Source organism: Acomys minous (assembly GCF_964271855.1).
Source record: "Acomys minous genome assembly, chromosome: 12".
Classification (NCBI taxonomy): Eukaryota; Metazoa; Chordata; class Mammalia; order Rodentia; family Muridae; genus Acomys; species Acomys minous.
This window is the reverse complement of record NC_140493.1, coordinates 68429630-68447021: the sequence shown is the minus strand read 5'-3', so window position 1 is coordinate 68447021 and position 17392 is coordinate 68429630. Positions and strand designations below refer to the sequence as shown.

Sequence of the window (17392 nt, the reverse complement as noted above, 5' to 3'; positions counted from 1 at the left end):
GCTAGCCTCATATACAAAGATCCACCTGCCTCCACCTCCCAAATGCTGGGATTAAAGCCTCATGGCAGCCAGGCATGGTGGTGCATGCCTTTAATCTCAGCACTTGGGAGGCAGAGGCAGGTCAATCGATTTGAGTTTGAGGCCAGCCTGGTCTACAAAGTGAGTCCAGGACAGCCAAGGATACACAGAGAAACCCTGTCTCAAAAAAAGAAAGAAAGAAAGAAAAAAGGCTTTAAGGAAGATTTTTATTTCAATTATGTGCCAGTGAGTACACAAGAGTGCAAGTAAGTACCTGTAGAGACCCGAGGCATCAGAGTCCCCTGGAGTTATACACAGTTGTAAACTGTGACACAGGTGCAGGGAATTGAACTCAGGTCCTCTGAAAAAGCAGTACATACTCTTAACTGCTCAGCCGGCTCTCCAGCCCCCATAGTGTATTTTTTTTTCTTCTCTTCCCCCATAAAATCCAGGCATGCTTTCCCTTATATTTTGGGTCTTTTCACTCTTTCTATCCAACCTCTTTTTCACTATGTGGTTGCTCAAGAAAGGTAGTGTTAGCCTGGTGTGGTGGCGCACACCTTTAATCCTAGTGCTTGGGACGCAGAGGCAGGTGGATTGATGTGAGTTTGAGGCCGGCCTAGTCTACAGAGTCCAGGGCAGCCAAGGATACACAGAGAAACCCTGTCTCAAAAAACAAAACAAAACAAAAAAAGAAAAAGAAAGAAAGAAAGAAAGAAGGTAGTTTTTTCTTCCTCTCCCACGCAATTGTCAAGATCACAGCTGGCTTGCCATGCTGTTTTTCCTGACATCAATAAAACTGTCCATGACTTGAATAAATAAAAGCCAGAAGGTGCAGGCCTTTAATCTCAGCACTCGGGAGGCAGAGGCAGGTGGATCAATGTGTGTTCGAGGCCAGCCTGGTCTACAAAGTGAGTCCAGGACAGCCAGGGCTCATGGTTTTGTTTGTTTGGAGACAGGGTTTATCTATGTAGCCTTGGCTGTCCCTGACTTACTTTGTAGACCAGGCTGGCCTCAAAAATCAGAGATCTGCCTGCCTCTACCTCCAGAGTGCTGGGATTACAGGTGTGAGCCACCACACCTGGCTCAGACAAGGGAATTTTTTTTTTTTTGAGACGGTTTCTCTGTAGCCATGGCTGTCTTAGACTCACTTTGTAGACCAGGCTGTCCTTGAACTCACAGAGATCCACCTGTCCCTGCCTCTGATGGGATTAAAGGCATGCACCATCCCTAGCCAACAAGGGAATATTTTAATACGACCTTTTTTCATGCTTGTTAGGTAAAAGCACTGCTATTGAGGTATACCCCCAGCCTAAATTGATAATGTAAGTGATTTCTTTCGACCAGGAATATTTTATTTACATGAAATAAAATTTCAGAGATACCACTGTATGTTTTCATAATTCTAGCCTGGTAAATAACCTGGGGAGACATCGGTAGGAGCTTTAAGGACATCTAAATTGAAAAAGGGCCATAGGAACATCACCAATAAGCTGGACTCAAAAAAAAACTGTCTAGGTTTTTATTAGACTGCTTTTTTTCCCAATATACCTGTATTGGAAGATTGAGACAAAAAGGCACAAACTCACATTAAATAGACAGGTAATCTAATCAGTTCTACAAAGTGTAGTTTGTAAAAGAAGGAGCACTAAGAACCAACCCAAGTAAGTGAGGGCCCAGCAGGGACTGCAGGGTGAGAATGTGGAAGGGTACACACATGCCCGCAACACGGACCCTGTCCTGTCCCTCGCCAGCGTCTCTGCACGAGAAGGCCAGAGCCCAGCAGGCCCCGCACAGAGATCTGCTCATCTCCACGGGAGTGAGACCTTGGAGGTCTAATGGAGGCAACCACGCCCTCCAAGGTTATCACCAGCTTGAGCCTTTCATCACAAGCCCTGTGAGTGCTACTCAGGTTAGGGGGTGGCTAAGAGAAGGGACACGTCAGAGCTAACACTTGCCCAGCAGCAACACCACCCACGGGATGGGACAGACCAGGGACAACCTCTTTTGTGTTTGTTTCTGTGGACAGGAGCCCTCAGTCCAGGCTGATCTTAGGAAATCCTGGTTGGTGTCGTGTGGATGCTTGCAGATGTGGGCCACAGCCGGGGAGGCAGGAGGGGCCAGAGCGAAGCCAGGTGAGAGCAAGCCGGCCGCTGACTGCTATGTCTTGAGGAAGGTGCTGACGAGCTACAGACCCAATTTCCTGCTTAGAGTCTCAGGGTCGCTCCTGATAACCCACACCTGGACCTCAGCCTCGTTAATGAAGAAGGAAAATCTTTAAGCACAAATATGATTGACAGGTAATACAGAGCTCATAGGAGAACATTTCTATTTTTTCCATTGGGAGTGCTGCTTTCCCAGGCTACTAGCAGCTGAGATACTACTCGCTGGCCAAGATGCCCCAAGTGCCCTACAGACTTCACAAGGCAGGGAGATCAGTACAGAGGAAGGTTCTGTAACAGGATGGATCTCCTGGTCTCAAGAGAACCTCAATGAAGGTCAGAGCAAACCATGTTGAGGGACCCAACCAAATCTGCCCAGCCTTGCTTGAGGAGGACCACAGGGCAGCATGGAGTCAGGATGTCACAGGTGAAGTCCTGTGAGACACTCCCTTATTGCACTTAGAAGTAAGGCAGACAAACTGACAAAAACAAGGAACCATTGTCCCTGCCTACTTCTTACTCCCTTAACCACAGATGTGGTCTCTCTCTAACCGGGACCCAGGCTAGCATGGGCTTGGGCTGACTGACTGAACAAGGCTTGGGAAACGTCAGGTGACACAACTGTATCACATCCTCCACCAGGAAGCTATACTCAGTTTCTGCCAATCTAGAAAAACCAGGGAAGCGCTCTGCAGTTTGTACTCTCCTTGAGGCTGGGCCTCACCAGCCCACTGTGGGAACATTCGAGGCTACAGTCACTGCTTGCTTTTGATTGTCCAGGACAGAGCTCAGCATGGGGCTGGGTGAGAGCCGAGTTCTTGATCTGCAAATTCCTTTGCAGTGATTGGAAACAGGAAAGTACACGTGTTGCTAGGGAGGAAAGCTTTTTGCATGCTTGTTTGTGCAGCATGAAAAGACCAGGACTCTTGCATCCTAACCAGCCTCAGAGAGGCCAGGGGTCTAAGAAAGCACAGAGAAAGGATTATTGCTGAGTGGCAGCACCAGCCCAAAACAGGAGAGGAGCAAAGACGGACAGCACTCCTCAGGGGTCTGATCGGTGTCTACGGGCCACACTGGACAGGGCTCCAGGTGGGCAGTGGTGGGTTTCTTGGAGGCTCTGAAAAGAGATTGAGACAAAGTGGGCAACAGGAGGGCTGAGAAGCCAAGATTTCTAAGAATATTAACCAGAGATGCAATGACTTGAGTAGGGGTTATTTATTATTTGCTAAATTGCCTTAGACTGGCTGGGCCTTGGGTACCTTCTTGGTGCTTAGAGCACTCAAACAAGAGATCACTTCACTAGGAGCAGAGGTCAGGGTTATGAAGCCACGTTGCTGTGGTGAGGAGCCAGGGGCAGGTGTCTCTGTATTTTTAACTCCTCCTCTCTCCCCAAGTGAATACTCAACATTGCCAAGGATCTGCCCAGGAAGCAAAATAGCTCAGTTTATCCCAAGGCTGAAGTAAGTGAGCTTAAAGAATCACATCACAAAAGGCAGCTAGATTCAAAGACTAAAAATGTCACTTGGAAATAAAGAGGGAGGGCATACAGAAATGGGTCAGAACACAATGGAGAGGGGGCGAGCTGTAGACACAGCAGTGTACACCGTATATCTTAGAGGATCAGGCTCCCGCACACACAGGCTTTGTAATACCAGACGGTCTATTTGTTCACAATGTTAAAGGGCATCTAGAAATAGCTACAGTAAGGGTTTGAAAGTTGCCTGAAGAATGAGCACAGAAAGGCTGCGTCCAAAGATGGCCTGCCACTCAGGAGGGTGGAGCTGCTGGGCCTTCCTGTTGACCACTGTCTTGCAAAACTAGAAAAGAAATAGAAATTATTAAGGAAGCACCAAGGGCAACCAGCAGCACACAGCAAATCACGGCGAGTAGAGGGGTTCGGGAGGGAGGATGCCAAGTGCCGGGGCCTTGGGGACAGGGTACCACGGCCCTGGCACTAACTACAAAGCTGGCATCTGCTTAATCCTCCCCTTCCTTCTCCCAGAAGCTGTGTAAGAGTACAGTGGGCTGGGGCTACAGGGCTGCAGAGCGTGCTCACAGTCCTGGGCTTAATGCCAGCACTGGAGGAAAAGAAGCATCCATGGACAGCCAGAGAGCAAAACGGCCCTGGGTCTCCTTAGCCTCTGGTGCTCAGTTTCCTTTGATCAAGTGACTTCCTCACAGTCTATCGGGCAGAGCCAGGCGCTTCATTCTGTGCTGCAGAATGGGTCTTGAGGTGTGTAGGACACTGGGATCTAACAGGCCAGCAGGCCTTAGGGGGGAAGGGCAGGGAAACAAGGGGTACCCCAACTTAGCTCTAGTCCTGGCTAAAAAGTCTTCCAGCATCTGAAATCGATGCCTTTGCTGAAGACAGAGCTACTTAGTTTGTTAGCACCAGGAGGGCACCAAACGTGGTGAGTGCTAACGCTGTCCAGCTGGTTGTCTAAGGGAAGGGTGGGCAAAGCCAGTGTTAGGGAGCTGGAGGTGACGTTGGCATGTGCACAGGAAGTGGCCCCCACGTGCCAGCTTGAAAGGGCTCAAGTCACAAGTGGGGAAAAGAGATCAGTGCTTCCGCTGCACACCACCTCCACTCCACGGGCCTTTGTAAAACATGCCCTGAGCCTGGTGGTGGTGGCGCACACCTTTAATCCCAGCACTCGGGAGGCAGGGGCAGGTGGATCGCTGTGAGTTCGAGGCCAGCCTGGTCTACAAAGCGAGTCCAAGACAGCCAGGGCTACAAAGAGAAGCCCTGTCTCGAAAAAACAGAAAACAAAAAAAACCCAAAACCATAAAACCATGCCCGGAGACAAACCTAATAGCCTCAATTCCTTTCTGTGGAAACCCAGGTGTTTCCCTCTTTAGCAAGGCAGTCACCACCATTACTAGAGTGAAGGATGAGGAATGAAGTAGGTTTTCTCCTTCCACAAGGAGCTGATGAGGCCTTGAGCACCCAAACACCGTGAGAATGAGGTCAGTACATACAGTGCAGAAAGGGGCGGGTAGCGTTAGTCATCAGCCGTCATGCCTTTCACCGGGTCCTTTTGTCTCATCTGGAACAGAAAAGGCAGAAAAAAGCTGAAAGTTTCTGCTGCTCAGGGAACTCACCCTCAGTGCACCCTGGCTTCTCACTGCTGGACACTGTGTGTGTGCACAGAGTGAAGGAAGAATAGCGTCTGAATAAATAATACCCCAGACGCCAGGCGTGGTGGCCCATGCTTTTAATCCCAGCAGTCAGAGGCAGAGGCAGGCAGATCTCTGTGAGTTCGAGTCCAGCCTGGTCTACAAAGTGAGTCCAGAGCAGGCAAGGCTACACAGAGAAACCATGTCTCCCAAGTGCTGGGATTAAAGGTGTGTACCACCGCTGCCAGGCCTCCTTCTTCCATCTTTATTTGGATTGCAGAGGCTGACCTCAGTAGCCACCCTCTCTCAGTTTCTATTGAGATGGAGCTTCCAGGGGCTGGAGCGCTGGCTTGGCAGTTAAGAGCTCTCGCTGTTCTTGGCAGAGTGCCTGGGTTGACGCCCAGCAACCGCATGGCAGCTTACAACCCTTCATGCTTGTAGGGTACATACATACACGCAGGCAAAACTTTCGTACACACAAAATAATAAATTAAGAACAACAACAAAACCACCCTTTTGTTTTTTAAAAGATGCAACTTCCTATCAAAGAATGTGGCCACTTCCTTTCCTGTCAAGGGACAAAGGGTGCTACTGAAATAATTCACTGCTTCATTGTTTTAGGCTTCTAGTAAAATGTCCTAAAAATGCTTATTTTGTGTTTCTTGGGGCCTATATGATATTAAGGGTTTTTACTGGTTTGTTTTTTTATTTTTCAAGACAGGGTTTCTCCACCATGCCCAGCATTGGTTTTTTGTTTTGTTTTGTTTTTTATTTTTTGAGACAGGGTTTCTCTGTGTAACTTTGGCTGTCTTGGACTCACTTTGTAGACCAGGCTGGCACTGTAACTCACAGCTATCTGCCTACCTTTGCCTCCTGAGTGCTAGGATTAAAGGTACGGGTCACCACGCCTGGCCTGTTTTTGTTTTTGTTTTGTTTTGTTTTTGAGACAGGCTCTCACTGTGTAACCCTAGCAGATCTGGAACTCTCTATGTAAAACCAATGATGGTGCAAACCTATAATCGAAGCAGAACCGGTAGTTTCAGGCCTGGAGACCTTGTGGAGGCTCATGTACCTGTGTAGACTTGGACCATTTCAAACTTATAGTGAGTCTCATGACCCTGTCTCCTCGCTCAGAGTTTTAGGTTTTCTGAAGTGGGGTCTCATGTACCCCAGGCTGGCATCAAACTGAAATGACCTTTAACTTCTGATCCTTCAGCCCCCACTTTGCCAAATGCCAGGGTTGCAAGCATGTGCCACCATGCCTGTCTTTGGCTTCAGTTTTTGGTTTTGGCACTTAAATATCACAATCGACTGAGAAGTGAAAAGCAAGTTGGTCAGTACTCCAGATGGTTTGCTCTGCAGGAGGACATTAAGATGAGAGCTTGTCTCTGCAGATGGAATCTTTCCAGAACACATACTTAGTGTGTGCACATGTGTGTCCATGCCATGGTTTGAAGTGAGGTCAGAGGACAACCTGTGAGGTCTCTCCAGGTGGGTCCCCAGGCCAGCAGCAGGTGTCTTTACCTACTGAGGCATCACACGGGCCCCCTGTCAGAGTGTGTGCTCTCTTGTCTGGCTGGCAGCTGAGCTCAGTACAGAGTGGCTTCTCCTCATCAGCCTAACCCTTGAAACACAAATCCACCATAACTCAAAACAGCCAACTCCAGATGTGGTGGCTGATGGGAAGGTCATTTCAGAGAGATTTGTGTAATCTCTAAGTAACCTGTCCAGACTTCCAGACCTGAACTAACCCTCCTGGAGAGCTAGCAGTCAGAGCCCTCCACGTTCACAGGATGCCCTCACCAGAGGCCATGCACAGGGATAGCAGCTACAAGCAGCCTCCCAGCTAAGGGGCATAAGCAAGATTGTCACGCAGCTTTGCAGCTAACCACACAGTGCCAATTTTAGAAGGGACGGGTTATAGAGGGAACAAAAAAATTATGGGACAAATGGAAAAGACCCACAATAGTTAAGAAAATAATACAGAATCTTTTTTTGTTTTGTCTTTAAAGACAGGGTTTCTCTATGCAGCCCTGACTTTCCTGGACTCGTTTTGTAGAATTCACAGCAATCCATCTGCCTCTGCCTCCCCAGTGCTGGGATTAAAGATGTGCGCCATCATGCCCAGCGCTACTACAGGATCTTAATCAGAAACACAAAATCATTATGGGCTGGGGATGTAGCCCAGCATGTCCCCAGCCCTGGGTTTGCTCCTCAACACAGCATGAACTGGGCAGAATGGTGCACGCCTGTAATCTCAGCACTCAGAAGGTAAGGCAGGGATCAGAAGTTGAAGGCAATCCTTGGCTACAGGAAGACTTTGAGATTAGACTACAGACCTTGTCTTTTTATTGTTTATTTGTTTGTTTTTCGAGACAGGGTTTCTCTGTGTAGCCCTGGCTGTCTTGGACTCGCTTTGTAGACCAGGCTGGTCTTGAACTCACAGAGATTTGCCTGCCTCTGCCTCCCTGAATGCTGGGATTACAGGTGTCTGGCTGTCTTTTTTCAAACCTTGTGTGGATGGTATTGGAAACCCCAGGCTTGTGCCTCTAGACAAGTGCTTACCGCCAAGCCATATCCCAGCCCAGCGAATGTATTTTTAGACAAGAGAGAAAAACAAGCCAGGGCTTGAATTAGCACACGAAGGCCTGTTCAGTTGCTAGAGGTTAAAACATACCCCACAATGACATGGATTTGGTTCTTTCTCTTCCATTACAAGCTAATTTTAAAATTCTAATTCCAAAGAGCTCCCTTGCACCCACACCTCCCTGTGATGGGGAGTGAGTGTCTAAGCTGCCGACACTAGCCCTTACTGAACGGAGGGTCATTTCCAGCAGGAGTGGGCACGTGTTTAAACCAAAGCCCTAACTCTGAGGACTACCAAGTGTGGGATATGAGGAAGTCAGATGTCTAAGATCATTTGGAGACTTGTTCCAAGAACTGGGGGGTGGGGGAGGGGGGCGTTCTATCTACCTACCTACGTACCTCTCTATTTTATTGGTACTGTGGATTAAACCTAGAACCTTACCCACGCTAACAGCTGCAGAGAACACACAAAGAACAGTAACTACTTCCATGAAACCCAATTACTTTACGCTGGCCATTGCCAGGCACGGGGTGACCGAACGTTCCCTGTCAAACCCCAATTAAAATCTTCCTGCCCCTCCATTGCTAGCTTTTTTGGAGAGCAGGGACATGACTGGGGTGACCAGAGGTTCAAGCCTCTTACACAGACAGAATCAGCAGTGACTTAGGTCCACGACTTCCTGAGGATCCTCCTGAAAGAGTCAGGGACTGTGCTCTACTTGCCTTATAGATGGCTCAGCAAATAAACCAACATCCACCCTCAGCAGGAACTGACTTGCACACCATTTACCCGTGAGTCAGCCCAGGAGGAATGTCATCCCAAAGCTAAGAACAGTTCCCTGGGAGGCTCTGGAAGGAAGAATGGCTCTGGGCCGAGTTCTGCCCTAGACCGGCACTATGAGGTACTGAGCATCTGTCTGGCATGCACCAAAGCACCTGAGCCAGGCCCTCCCTGAGGCAGGGCCAGGTGAGGCCGCTGGAAATCATGTCCTATGCTGGACATTCAGGCAATGAAGGAGATGGATGACAGCTATTAAGAAATGGAGCTAGCCGGGCGTGGTGGCGCACACCTATAATCCCAGCACTCGGGAGGCAGAGGCAGGTGGATTGCTGTGAGTTCGAGGCCAGCCTGGTTTACAAGGTGAGTCCAGGACAGCCAAGACTACACAGAGAGACCCTGTCTCAGAAACCAAACCAAAACAGAACACAACAAGTCAGAGCGCGAGAGAAGCAGAACGCCCTGCCTGAAGAGGGAGAAGCGCTACAATGGCGGGCAGGGTAGAGGAAGCCAAGTGATTAGGAGCCGCCCACGCCACACAGTGCTGGGCTCCTGCGCTGACTGTCACCTGCACGCCACAAGGCAGCGTGCCGAGGTCTCCCCTGCCTCGGCTGCGAGGCAGCATATGTACAATCGCAAAAACCCAGGTGCCTAGTGGTTCTCACTGAGCATCTCCCGTAAGTGGGCCTCTCAGGAGCTCCCTCACATGAGGCACGAGCCTGGGTCTTCAGGCTCCCAGAGAGCAGACTGCCCTCCTCCTGGGATCCATGCCAAGCTCAAAAGCCAAACACCTAAACGAGACTCAGAAATCAAAAAAATCCTCCCACCTGTCATATTAGCTCAAGAAGCCACACAGAACAGAGGCTTCTGCATGTGCTGTGGCTGTCCCCTATAGATAAGGTGGTGGTATTAGATCAACCCAACCTGCCTGGCCCCAGGGTCACCTCAAGCTCCATAGCCCAGCACCATCCCCACCCTGACTGAAGAATCACTGCAGCGGCTGCATTACTCACTTGGCATCAGGTACAGACTACCTTATTTGTCTCTGTGGCTGTGCCAAGGCCTCAGCCACACTGTATTCCTGAGCACAGACTGTTCTCCCTATAGCTCCCAGAGTGCCTGGCAGTAACTCTATCCACCACAGAGCCAGGCTTGCTCTTAGAACAAGCTGATGGTGCCCTTATACGCATCCAAGTACTAGTCTCCTTGACAACGCATACTTAGGAGTCCCCTGGCATCCGTCTCACCTCATCCAGCTGTCTCTTCGTCTCTTCTTCCATCCTCCGAATGTCATCCATGGTCAGATCAACCCATTTATCAAGCCAACAGAATAGCTGCCTGTGAAAGTTTGTAAACAGACGCTTCTCTTGCTATAAAAAGGAGGGAAGCAAGTCAGAACCCAGAAGGTAAAGCTCCTCTATATTGCTCCCCAGCAACACACCAGCACCTACAGTGTTATCGGGGCCGGGGGAGGAGTGATGCCTGGCTGCCTCATCTGCATCAGACACAGCTCAGCAGCATTTGCCTTCCTGGTTCTGGCAGGTAAGTGTCCCAGTAAGGATGGCTGTCCCCTTTGTCTCAAATACCACTAAGACAGGCAGCTCATGGGATCTGGCTAAGCCAAGGCCCCTAACAATTGCCACATTTCCTACTGTAATGTGGTCTAAAAGCGTGATTGTAATACACGTGAGCATTAAAAGGCTTAAGCCTGCCCAGCTCTGTCACTCGGGGCACTGGAGAATTTGCCTCACAGTGCCTCTTGCCTTTTGGCTTGAAGGAAAGGGACGTGAGTTTTATTTGTAGTTCAACCACAGCAAATTCTTTCCTGTTTCCTTCTTTCACCTTAGTTTCTTTCCTTGTCATGTGAGGTACTCGCAGATGGACGGCATTAGAACGCAGCATGGTATGTGCAAAGGAAAGGCAGGGGCTACTAGCAAAGCGAACACAAGACTCCGATGCTAGTAACTGAGGAACAGATCCCAGTTACTATGTCAAACTGCTCTCTTCAGAACACAAAGACATGCCTGGTGGTGGTGGCGCATGCCTTTAATCCCAGCATTTGGGAGGCAGAGCCAGACAGATTTCTGAGTTCAAGGCCAGCCTGGTCTACAAATAGAGTCCAGGACAGTAAAGGCTACACAGAGAAACCCTGTCCTGAAAAACAAAACAACAACAACAACAAAACAGAACACAAAGACACATGCAAAGGCCTCATCCTGCATACTCACCTTATGTATAAAGTTTTCCACTTTGTTCTGCAAGCCCCACCACTTGAACTTGACAGTAACCAGTTTGTATGCACACATATACGGGCAGTCTTTCTGATTTACAAGTTCTTGCTGCAGTAGAGAAACACGCAGAGGCAGGCTGGTAACTAAACAGTAAGACCTCAGGCTGTGAGAACCCCACTCACACGCTCCTCCGTGAAGAGAGGCCCACCCACACGATGCCTGGCCCCCTGGTGGTAAGGGTGTGAATTGTACCTTCCAATTTGGGCCCAAAGGTCCTCGTCCTGTTTTAATAGATTTGAATTTTGCTGGGTCTTCTTCTGCCTTGTAGTCCTGAGGATAGTGAAAATGGGGTTGGAAAAGAAGGTGAGGATGAAGAAAGAGTAAATTTTTTAGAGAGAGAGCATTTCATATCAGTTCTTTTTGGTTTGTTTGCTTTGAGACAGGCTCACTGTAACCCTGTCTGGCCTGCACCCACTCACAATATATACCAAGCTGATCTTGGACACACGCACAGCTGTCTATTTGCCTACCGCATCCAGCTACAGCAGTTCTTGAAGGTGCTGGCAGACAGCATGGGTAAATGTTTTAGATAAGATAAAGCATTTGTGTGCTGTATAATTTTTTGTTTGAGCAGGGTTTCTGTGTGTATGAAGACCTGACCATTTTGCAACTCACTCTGTAGTCCAGGCTGGCCTTGAACTCAGAGACCCGACTGCTTCTGCCTCCCAAGTGCTGGGGTTAAAGGTGTACACACCACCACTTGGCTATGCTGGACAGCTTTATGTTCACTTGACACAAGCTAAAATCACTGGAGAGGAGGGAACCTCAATTAAGAAAATTCCTCCATGAGATTGGGCAGTAGACAAGCCTGCAGGGCATTTTATTAATTAGTGACTGATGGGAGAGGGCTCAGCCCACTGTGGGTGGGGCAGGCCAGTGCTAGAGGTCCTGGGTTCTATAGGAAAGCAGGCTGAACAAGGCAGTAAGCAGCACCCCTCCATGGCTTTGCGTTAGCTCCTGCCTCCAGGTTCCTGTCCTGTCTGAGTTCCTGTCCTAGTTCCCTTCAGTGATGGAGTATTCTGTGGAAATGTTAGCCAAATAAACCCTTTCCTCCCCAAGTTGCTTTGGTCATGGTGTTTCCTCACACCAATAGTGACCCTACCTAAGAGAAACTGTTTAAACTTCAGGGGAGAGAGATCTGTGTGATTTTCTGTTAGGGTTTGTTTGCAATTTTATCAGTAGTCAAGTGTCAGCAGACTGTCTGAGCAAGCACATATTTCCAGTATTAAAGACAGAGATTTTTCAACTGAAGTGAGCATCCAAATTCATAGAAAAGACCTTCAAAATGCAGGTTTAGAGGCCATTCTATCTAAGTCCCAGAGACTCAGAGTTATCTTCAGTTGAGAACAATATGGGTTATTTTATTTTATTAGCTGGGAGGTGGTGGCGCACACCTTTAATCTGAGCACTCGGTGGCGGAGGCAGGAGGATCTCTGTGAGTTCCAGGCCAGCCTGGTCTACAAAGAGTGTTCCAGGACAGCCAAGGATACACAGAGAAACCCTGTCTTGAAAATAATTTTTTTTTAAATTTGAGACCAGAGAAGGGTATTAGACCCTTTGGAGCTGGAGTTACAGATCTTCGGCAAGAGCAGCAGGCACACTGAATCGCTGAACCATACCTTATTCTTTTCTTACATTCTTTTTTACATTTACTTGTGTGCGTGTGTGTGTGTGTGTGTGTGTGTGTGCGTGTGCGTGTGTATCTCGCACACTGACAAGGGCAGGAAACAACTCTCTAGAGATGGATCTTCCTCTTACCTATGTAGGCTCCAGAGATCAAACCCAGGTCTTCTGGCTCAGCAAATTCACCTACTGAGGCTGGATTTTAAAATTTATTTTATTATAGCCCAAGATGACCTTGAATTTGTGAACTTGAACCTGCCCCAGCCTTTTAAGGACAGGGATTAGCATCATGAGTCACCACACGTTGTGATTTTTCTTTTTAAACATTCCAGGTAGCAAGGCACAGTGGCAAATGTCTGTAATCCTAGAATTTGGGATTCTGGGCCAGCCATGGCTATATGGAGAAGTCAAGGCAAGCCTGGATCGCATGAGATAATGTTTTACATAAATAAGTAAGTAAATAAATCTCTTTTAGATGATTTTAAAACACAGCCAAACCTGGGCATGGTGGCGCATGCCTGTAGTCCCAGCACTTGGGAGGCAGAGTCAGGTGGATCACTGTGAGTTCGAGACTAGCCTGGTCTGCAAAGCGAGTCCGGGACAGGTAAGAGACCCTGTCTCGGAAAACTAAAAAACATCAACAAAAAACCAGAGACAAAGGCTAGAGAGATGGCTCAGTGGATGAGAACACTGTCTGTTCTTCTAGAGGTCTTGAGTTCAATTCCCAGCAACCACAGGGTGGCTCACAACCATCTATAATGAGATCTGGTGCCCTCTTCTGGTGTACAGGTGTACATGCGAACACAACACTGTATACGTAAGAAATAAATGAATAAATCTTAAAAAAAAAACCCACACCCCTTCACTCAGGCATGCATTACTTTCTTCCCAAGTGCCTTTCTCTGCAGTTAAAAATCTATATTAAAATCTTTTTTAAAAAAATAATAAACTCCAACTCTGCTTTATAAAAATAAAATAACAGCCATGAAGTGGAGTGGCACGTAAAGGTGCTTGCTGGTGGTCAAGCCAGGAAGGCTGATCCTGGGAGCCTACTCAGAGGAAGAAGAGAACTAACTCTCATACAACCTGCTGTGCTATATGGATTCCAATACTTAATGCACACAGACAGTAAGTAAATAAATGATAAAAATTTTTTTTTGTTTATTTTTTTTTTTTGAGACAGTTTCTCTGTGTAGCCTTGGCTGTCCTGGACCCGCTTTGTAGACCAGGCTGGCCTTGAACTCACAGCGATCCACCTGCCTCTGCCTCCTGAGAGCTGGGATTAAAGGCGTGGGCTACCTCTGCCCTGTTTTGGATCTTGTTTTGGAGACACAGTATCCAAAGCAACCCAGACTTACCTCAAACTCTTTACATAGCTGAGAATGACCCTGAACTCCCAGCCTCCTCTACCCCTTCTCAAGTGATGGACTAGCAGTTACAGACATGAACCTACCATCCTAGACTTACTTATCTATTTTCCCTTTTAGATTCATTTTTTTAAATTAATTTTTATTATTATGTATACAGTGCTCTTCCTGCTTGTAGGGCATCAGATCACATTATAGATGGTTGTGAGCCACCATGTGGTTGCTGGGAATTGAACTCATGACCTCTGGAAGAGCAGTCAGAGAAGTCAGTGCTCTTAACCACTGAGCCATCTCTCCAGCCCCGATTCTGCCTGCATGAGTGTATGTGTACCACATATGGGGTAAGCTGCCCACCAAAGTCAATCTGGAACTACAGATGATTATGCAGTGCTGGGAACAAGCGCTGTAGACCACTGACTGAGCCATCTCTCCATCCCCTTTACTTATCTATTTTTAAATGGAATTTTATTATTATTTTTTAAAGATTTATTTATTATGTATGCAGTGTTCTGCCTGCGTGTACACTTGCAGGCCAGAAGAGGGCACCAGATCTCATTACAGATGGTAGTGAGCCGCCATGTGGTGGCGGAGTATTGAACTCAGGACCTCTGGAAGACCAGCAGCTAGTGCTCTTAATCTCTGAGCCATCTCTTCAGCCCCAAATTTTATTATTTTTTTATTGTTATTAAGTTTTCAAGACAGTGTTTCTCTGTGTAACAAGCCCTGGCTGTTCTCGAACTCACAGGGATATGCCTGCCTCTGCTTCCCAAGTCCTGGGATTAAAGGTGTGCTGGCACATCTGGGTAAAATAAATTTGTTTATGGTTTTTTTCGAGACGGGGTTTCTCTGTGTAGCCTTGGCTGCTCTGGACTTGCTTTGTAGACCAGGCTGTCTTTGAACTCATAGAGATCCTCCTGCCTCTGCCTCCTGAGTGCTGGGATTACAGGCACCACCACTCCAGAGAAATTTTTTTTCCTGGACTTCCTTTGTAGCCTTTTTTCCTGAGCCGGGCTGTGGTGGTGCACACCTTTAATCCTAGCACTTGGGAGGCTTAACTGCTACCACCATAAAAACAACAACAACAATAGTAACAGTAACAACAAAACAAACAATGCACCCCAGGGAGGACTTCCTTTTGAGCCAAGCTGGGTAAGGCTCCCTGGTCTCTTCAACATTTATGAGTTAGTTTTCTGCACCCCAAGGTTCTTTAAGGCGTTCCTACCTTGCTAAGCACTTGGCTTCGATCAGCAATGTCTATATATATAGCTTCCACATGTTTCCATGCCTCAGGCTCCAGTTTATGCACCTACAAGAAAACGGGAGACCACCTGCTATGCACACGCCGTTCTCTCTGCTAATGACAAGCATCCTTTACCTGAAAGGGACAGCTAGGACCAGCTCTGCCCAGCCGTCAGTGGGATAGTCCATAGTAAAGAACTGTACAAGGGTTACATATCCATCTGTGAGACTCCCTGAGGAAGCTGCCCTGACACCACCAGGGGAGCTTTCACCCGATCGCATCTGATGGGTTACAGTTAAATGAAGGTCGGCTAAAAGTGCTATGTAAAATGCTTCACGCTGCCTGTACAAAGTATATAAAACACCAGTGACTTTCTTGTTCATATCTGGGTTCCTTCCCTCCCCGGTGCTGGGATTAAAGGGGTGTGTCCCCATCGCCGGCACATCTGTGAGGGTTTTGTTTTTTTTTTTTCTTTTGGTTTTTTGAGACAGTGTTTCTCTGTGTAGCCTTGGCTGTCCTGGACTTCCTTTGTAGCCCAGGCTGGCCTCAAACTGAGTGCTGGGATTAAAGGAGCCCATCACCACGTCTGTCTGTCTGTCTGTGTGTGTCCTTTTTTTTTTTTTTTTTTTTTGGTTTTTCGAGACACATAGGGTTTCTTTCTCTGTGTTAACAGCTCTGGTTGTCCTGGAATGTGCTCTGTAGTACAGGCTGGCCCCCAACTCATGGAGATCTACCTGCCTCTGCCTCCCAAGTGCTGGGATTAAAGGCATGTGCCACAACCACCAGGAGAGGGACAGTCCTTAAATTATATCATCTGAAGTGGGAAGATCCACCGTGAATGTGGGCCACGCCTTCTGATGGCAGCCCTTGTCATGGACTGAATACTACTGGGTTCCTGAACTTGTACTGGGAGACAGCTGTTGCCAGGCTACCTGGACCAGGCCTGTGACCACTCTAATAAATCCCTTCCCTCTCTTCCTCTCTAGATTTGTTGTATCAGTTCTGTTCTAGAGAAGACTACCACGCTCTCCCTCCCTCGGTAGCAATCAAATGCCATTAGCTTCTCCTTAGTGGAGGGATGTTCTTTTTGTTTGTTTTTGTTTTTAAGATAGGAGACCAGGTCCATGTAGCCCTGGCTGCCCTGGAACTCTCTATATAGACCATGCTGACCTCGAACTCACACCTGCCTCGTGGTAGGACTTTGGCTGGCTGGTGCTTTCACAGGTCTTGTGCATACTATGAAAATCGATGTGAGTTCATTTGTGCACTGACTCCGGTTGTGTCTGGAAAACACTGATGTTACCAACTACTGAGGTTCTTACAATCTTTCTACTCCCTCTTTTGTAAAGATCACTCAGCCGGGGGGTTGGAGGGGTGGTGTCTGAAAGTCCCATTTAGAGCCGAGCACCTCACAGACTTTTACTCTCCACACACTGGCTAATTGGGGATCTCTGTGTTAACTGGCAGCTGGGAAGGAGAAGCCTCTCTGAAGAGGGCTGAGAGATGCTCTGCTCTGTGGATACAGCAGGAAGCCATTAGAAGTCATTTAATCCTGCGGCCATTTAGTAGAGTAATAGTACTAGGTCCTCCCAGGACCTCTGGCCTGGGCAGCATTTTTGTTTGTTAGTTTTGGTTTTTTGAGACAAGGTTTCTCTGTGTAGTCTTGGCTGTCCTGGACTCACTTTGTAGATCAGGCTGGCCTCGAACTCACAGTGATCTGCCTGCCTCTGCCTCCCAAGTACTGGGATTAATATTCTAGCCTTTTAATATGCTGCTTTTTACACTGAACAATATTTGCAGGGTTGCTTTCATCAGTTCCTTTTTAGTTTTGTTTTGAAATAGCATCTCATTCTGTAGCCTTGGCTGTTCTGGAACTCACTATCTAGACCACACTGACCTCAATCAGACAGAGATTCACCTGCCTCTGCCTCCAGAGGCAGAACTAAAGGCAGGAGTCACCACGCCCACCTCCCTCAGCTTTTTAATGGCTGCATAGTGTGCCACTGTTGAGTCGCACACTTTGTTGGGATCCCACCCACAGGGTCTTATGCTGTGGTGTTTGTGCTTACTCGCCTTCGACACGTTGTTCCATACGTGGCAGAATAGTGTTATGGGTTAAGGAAACATGACTGTACTTTGAATTTGAAGAAGTACTACAATTACCATGTTTTAAAGATATCGTTCCTCGGTACCTGAAACTGCTTTCTAGA

General features: G+C 47.8%; 1 protein-coding gene across 1 annotated transcript in view; it reads right to left on the bottom strand.

Moving 5' to 3' along the window:
- Window positions 1–3380: 3380 nt before the first annotated feature.
- PITPNA (phosphatidylinositol transfer protein alpha) overlaps window positions 3381–17392 on the bottom strand; it is a 36210-nt gene continuing 22198 nt past the window's right edge. Inside the window, exons 7-12 of the mRNA XM_084802873.1 lie at window positions 15165–15248; window positions 11145–11222; window positions 10890–11000; window positions 9909–10031; window positions 5160–5227; window positions 3381–3997 (exon numbers count right to left, since the gene is read on the bottom strand). Of these exons, the coding sequence (XP_084658999.1) occupies window positions 5183–5227; window positions 9909–10031; window positions 10890–11000; window positions 11145–11222; window positions 15165–15248 (441 nt within the window). The 3' untranslated portion in view covers window positions 3381–3997; window positions 5160–5182. The remainder of the gene's footprint in view (window positions 3998–5159; window positions 5228–9908; window positions 10032–10889; window positions 11001–11144; window positions 11223–15164; window positions 15249–17392) is intronic.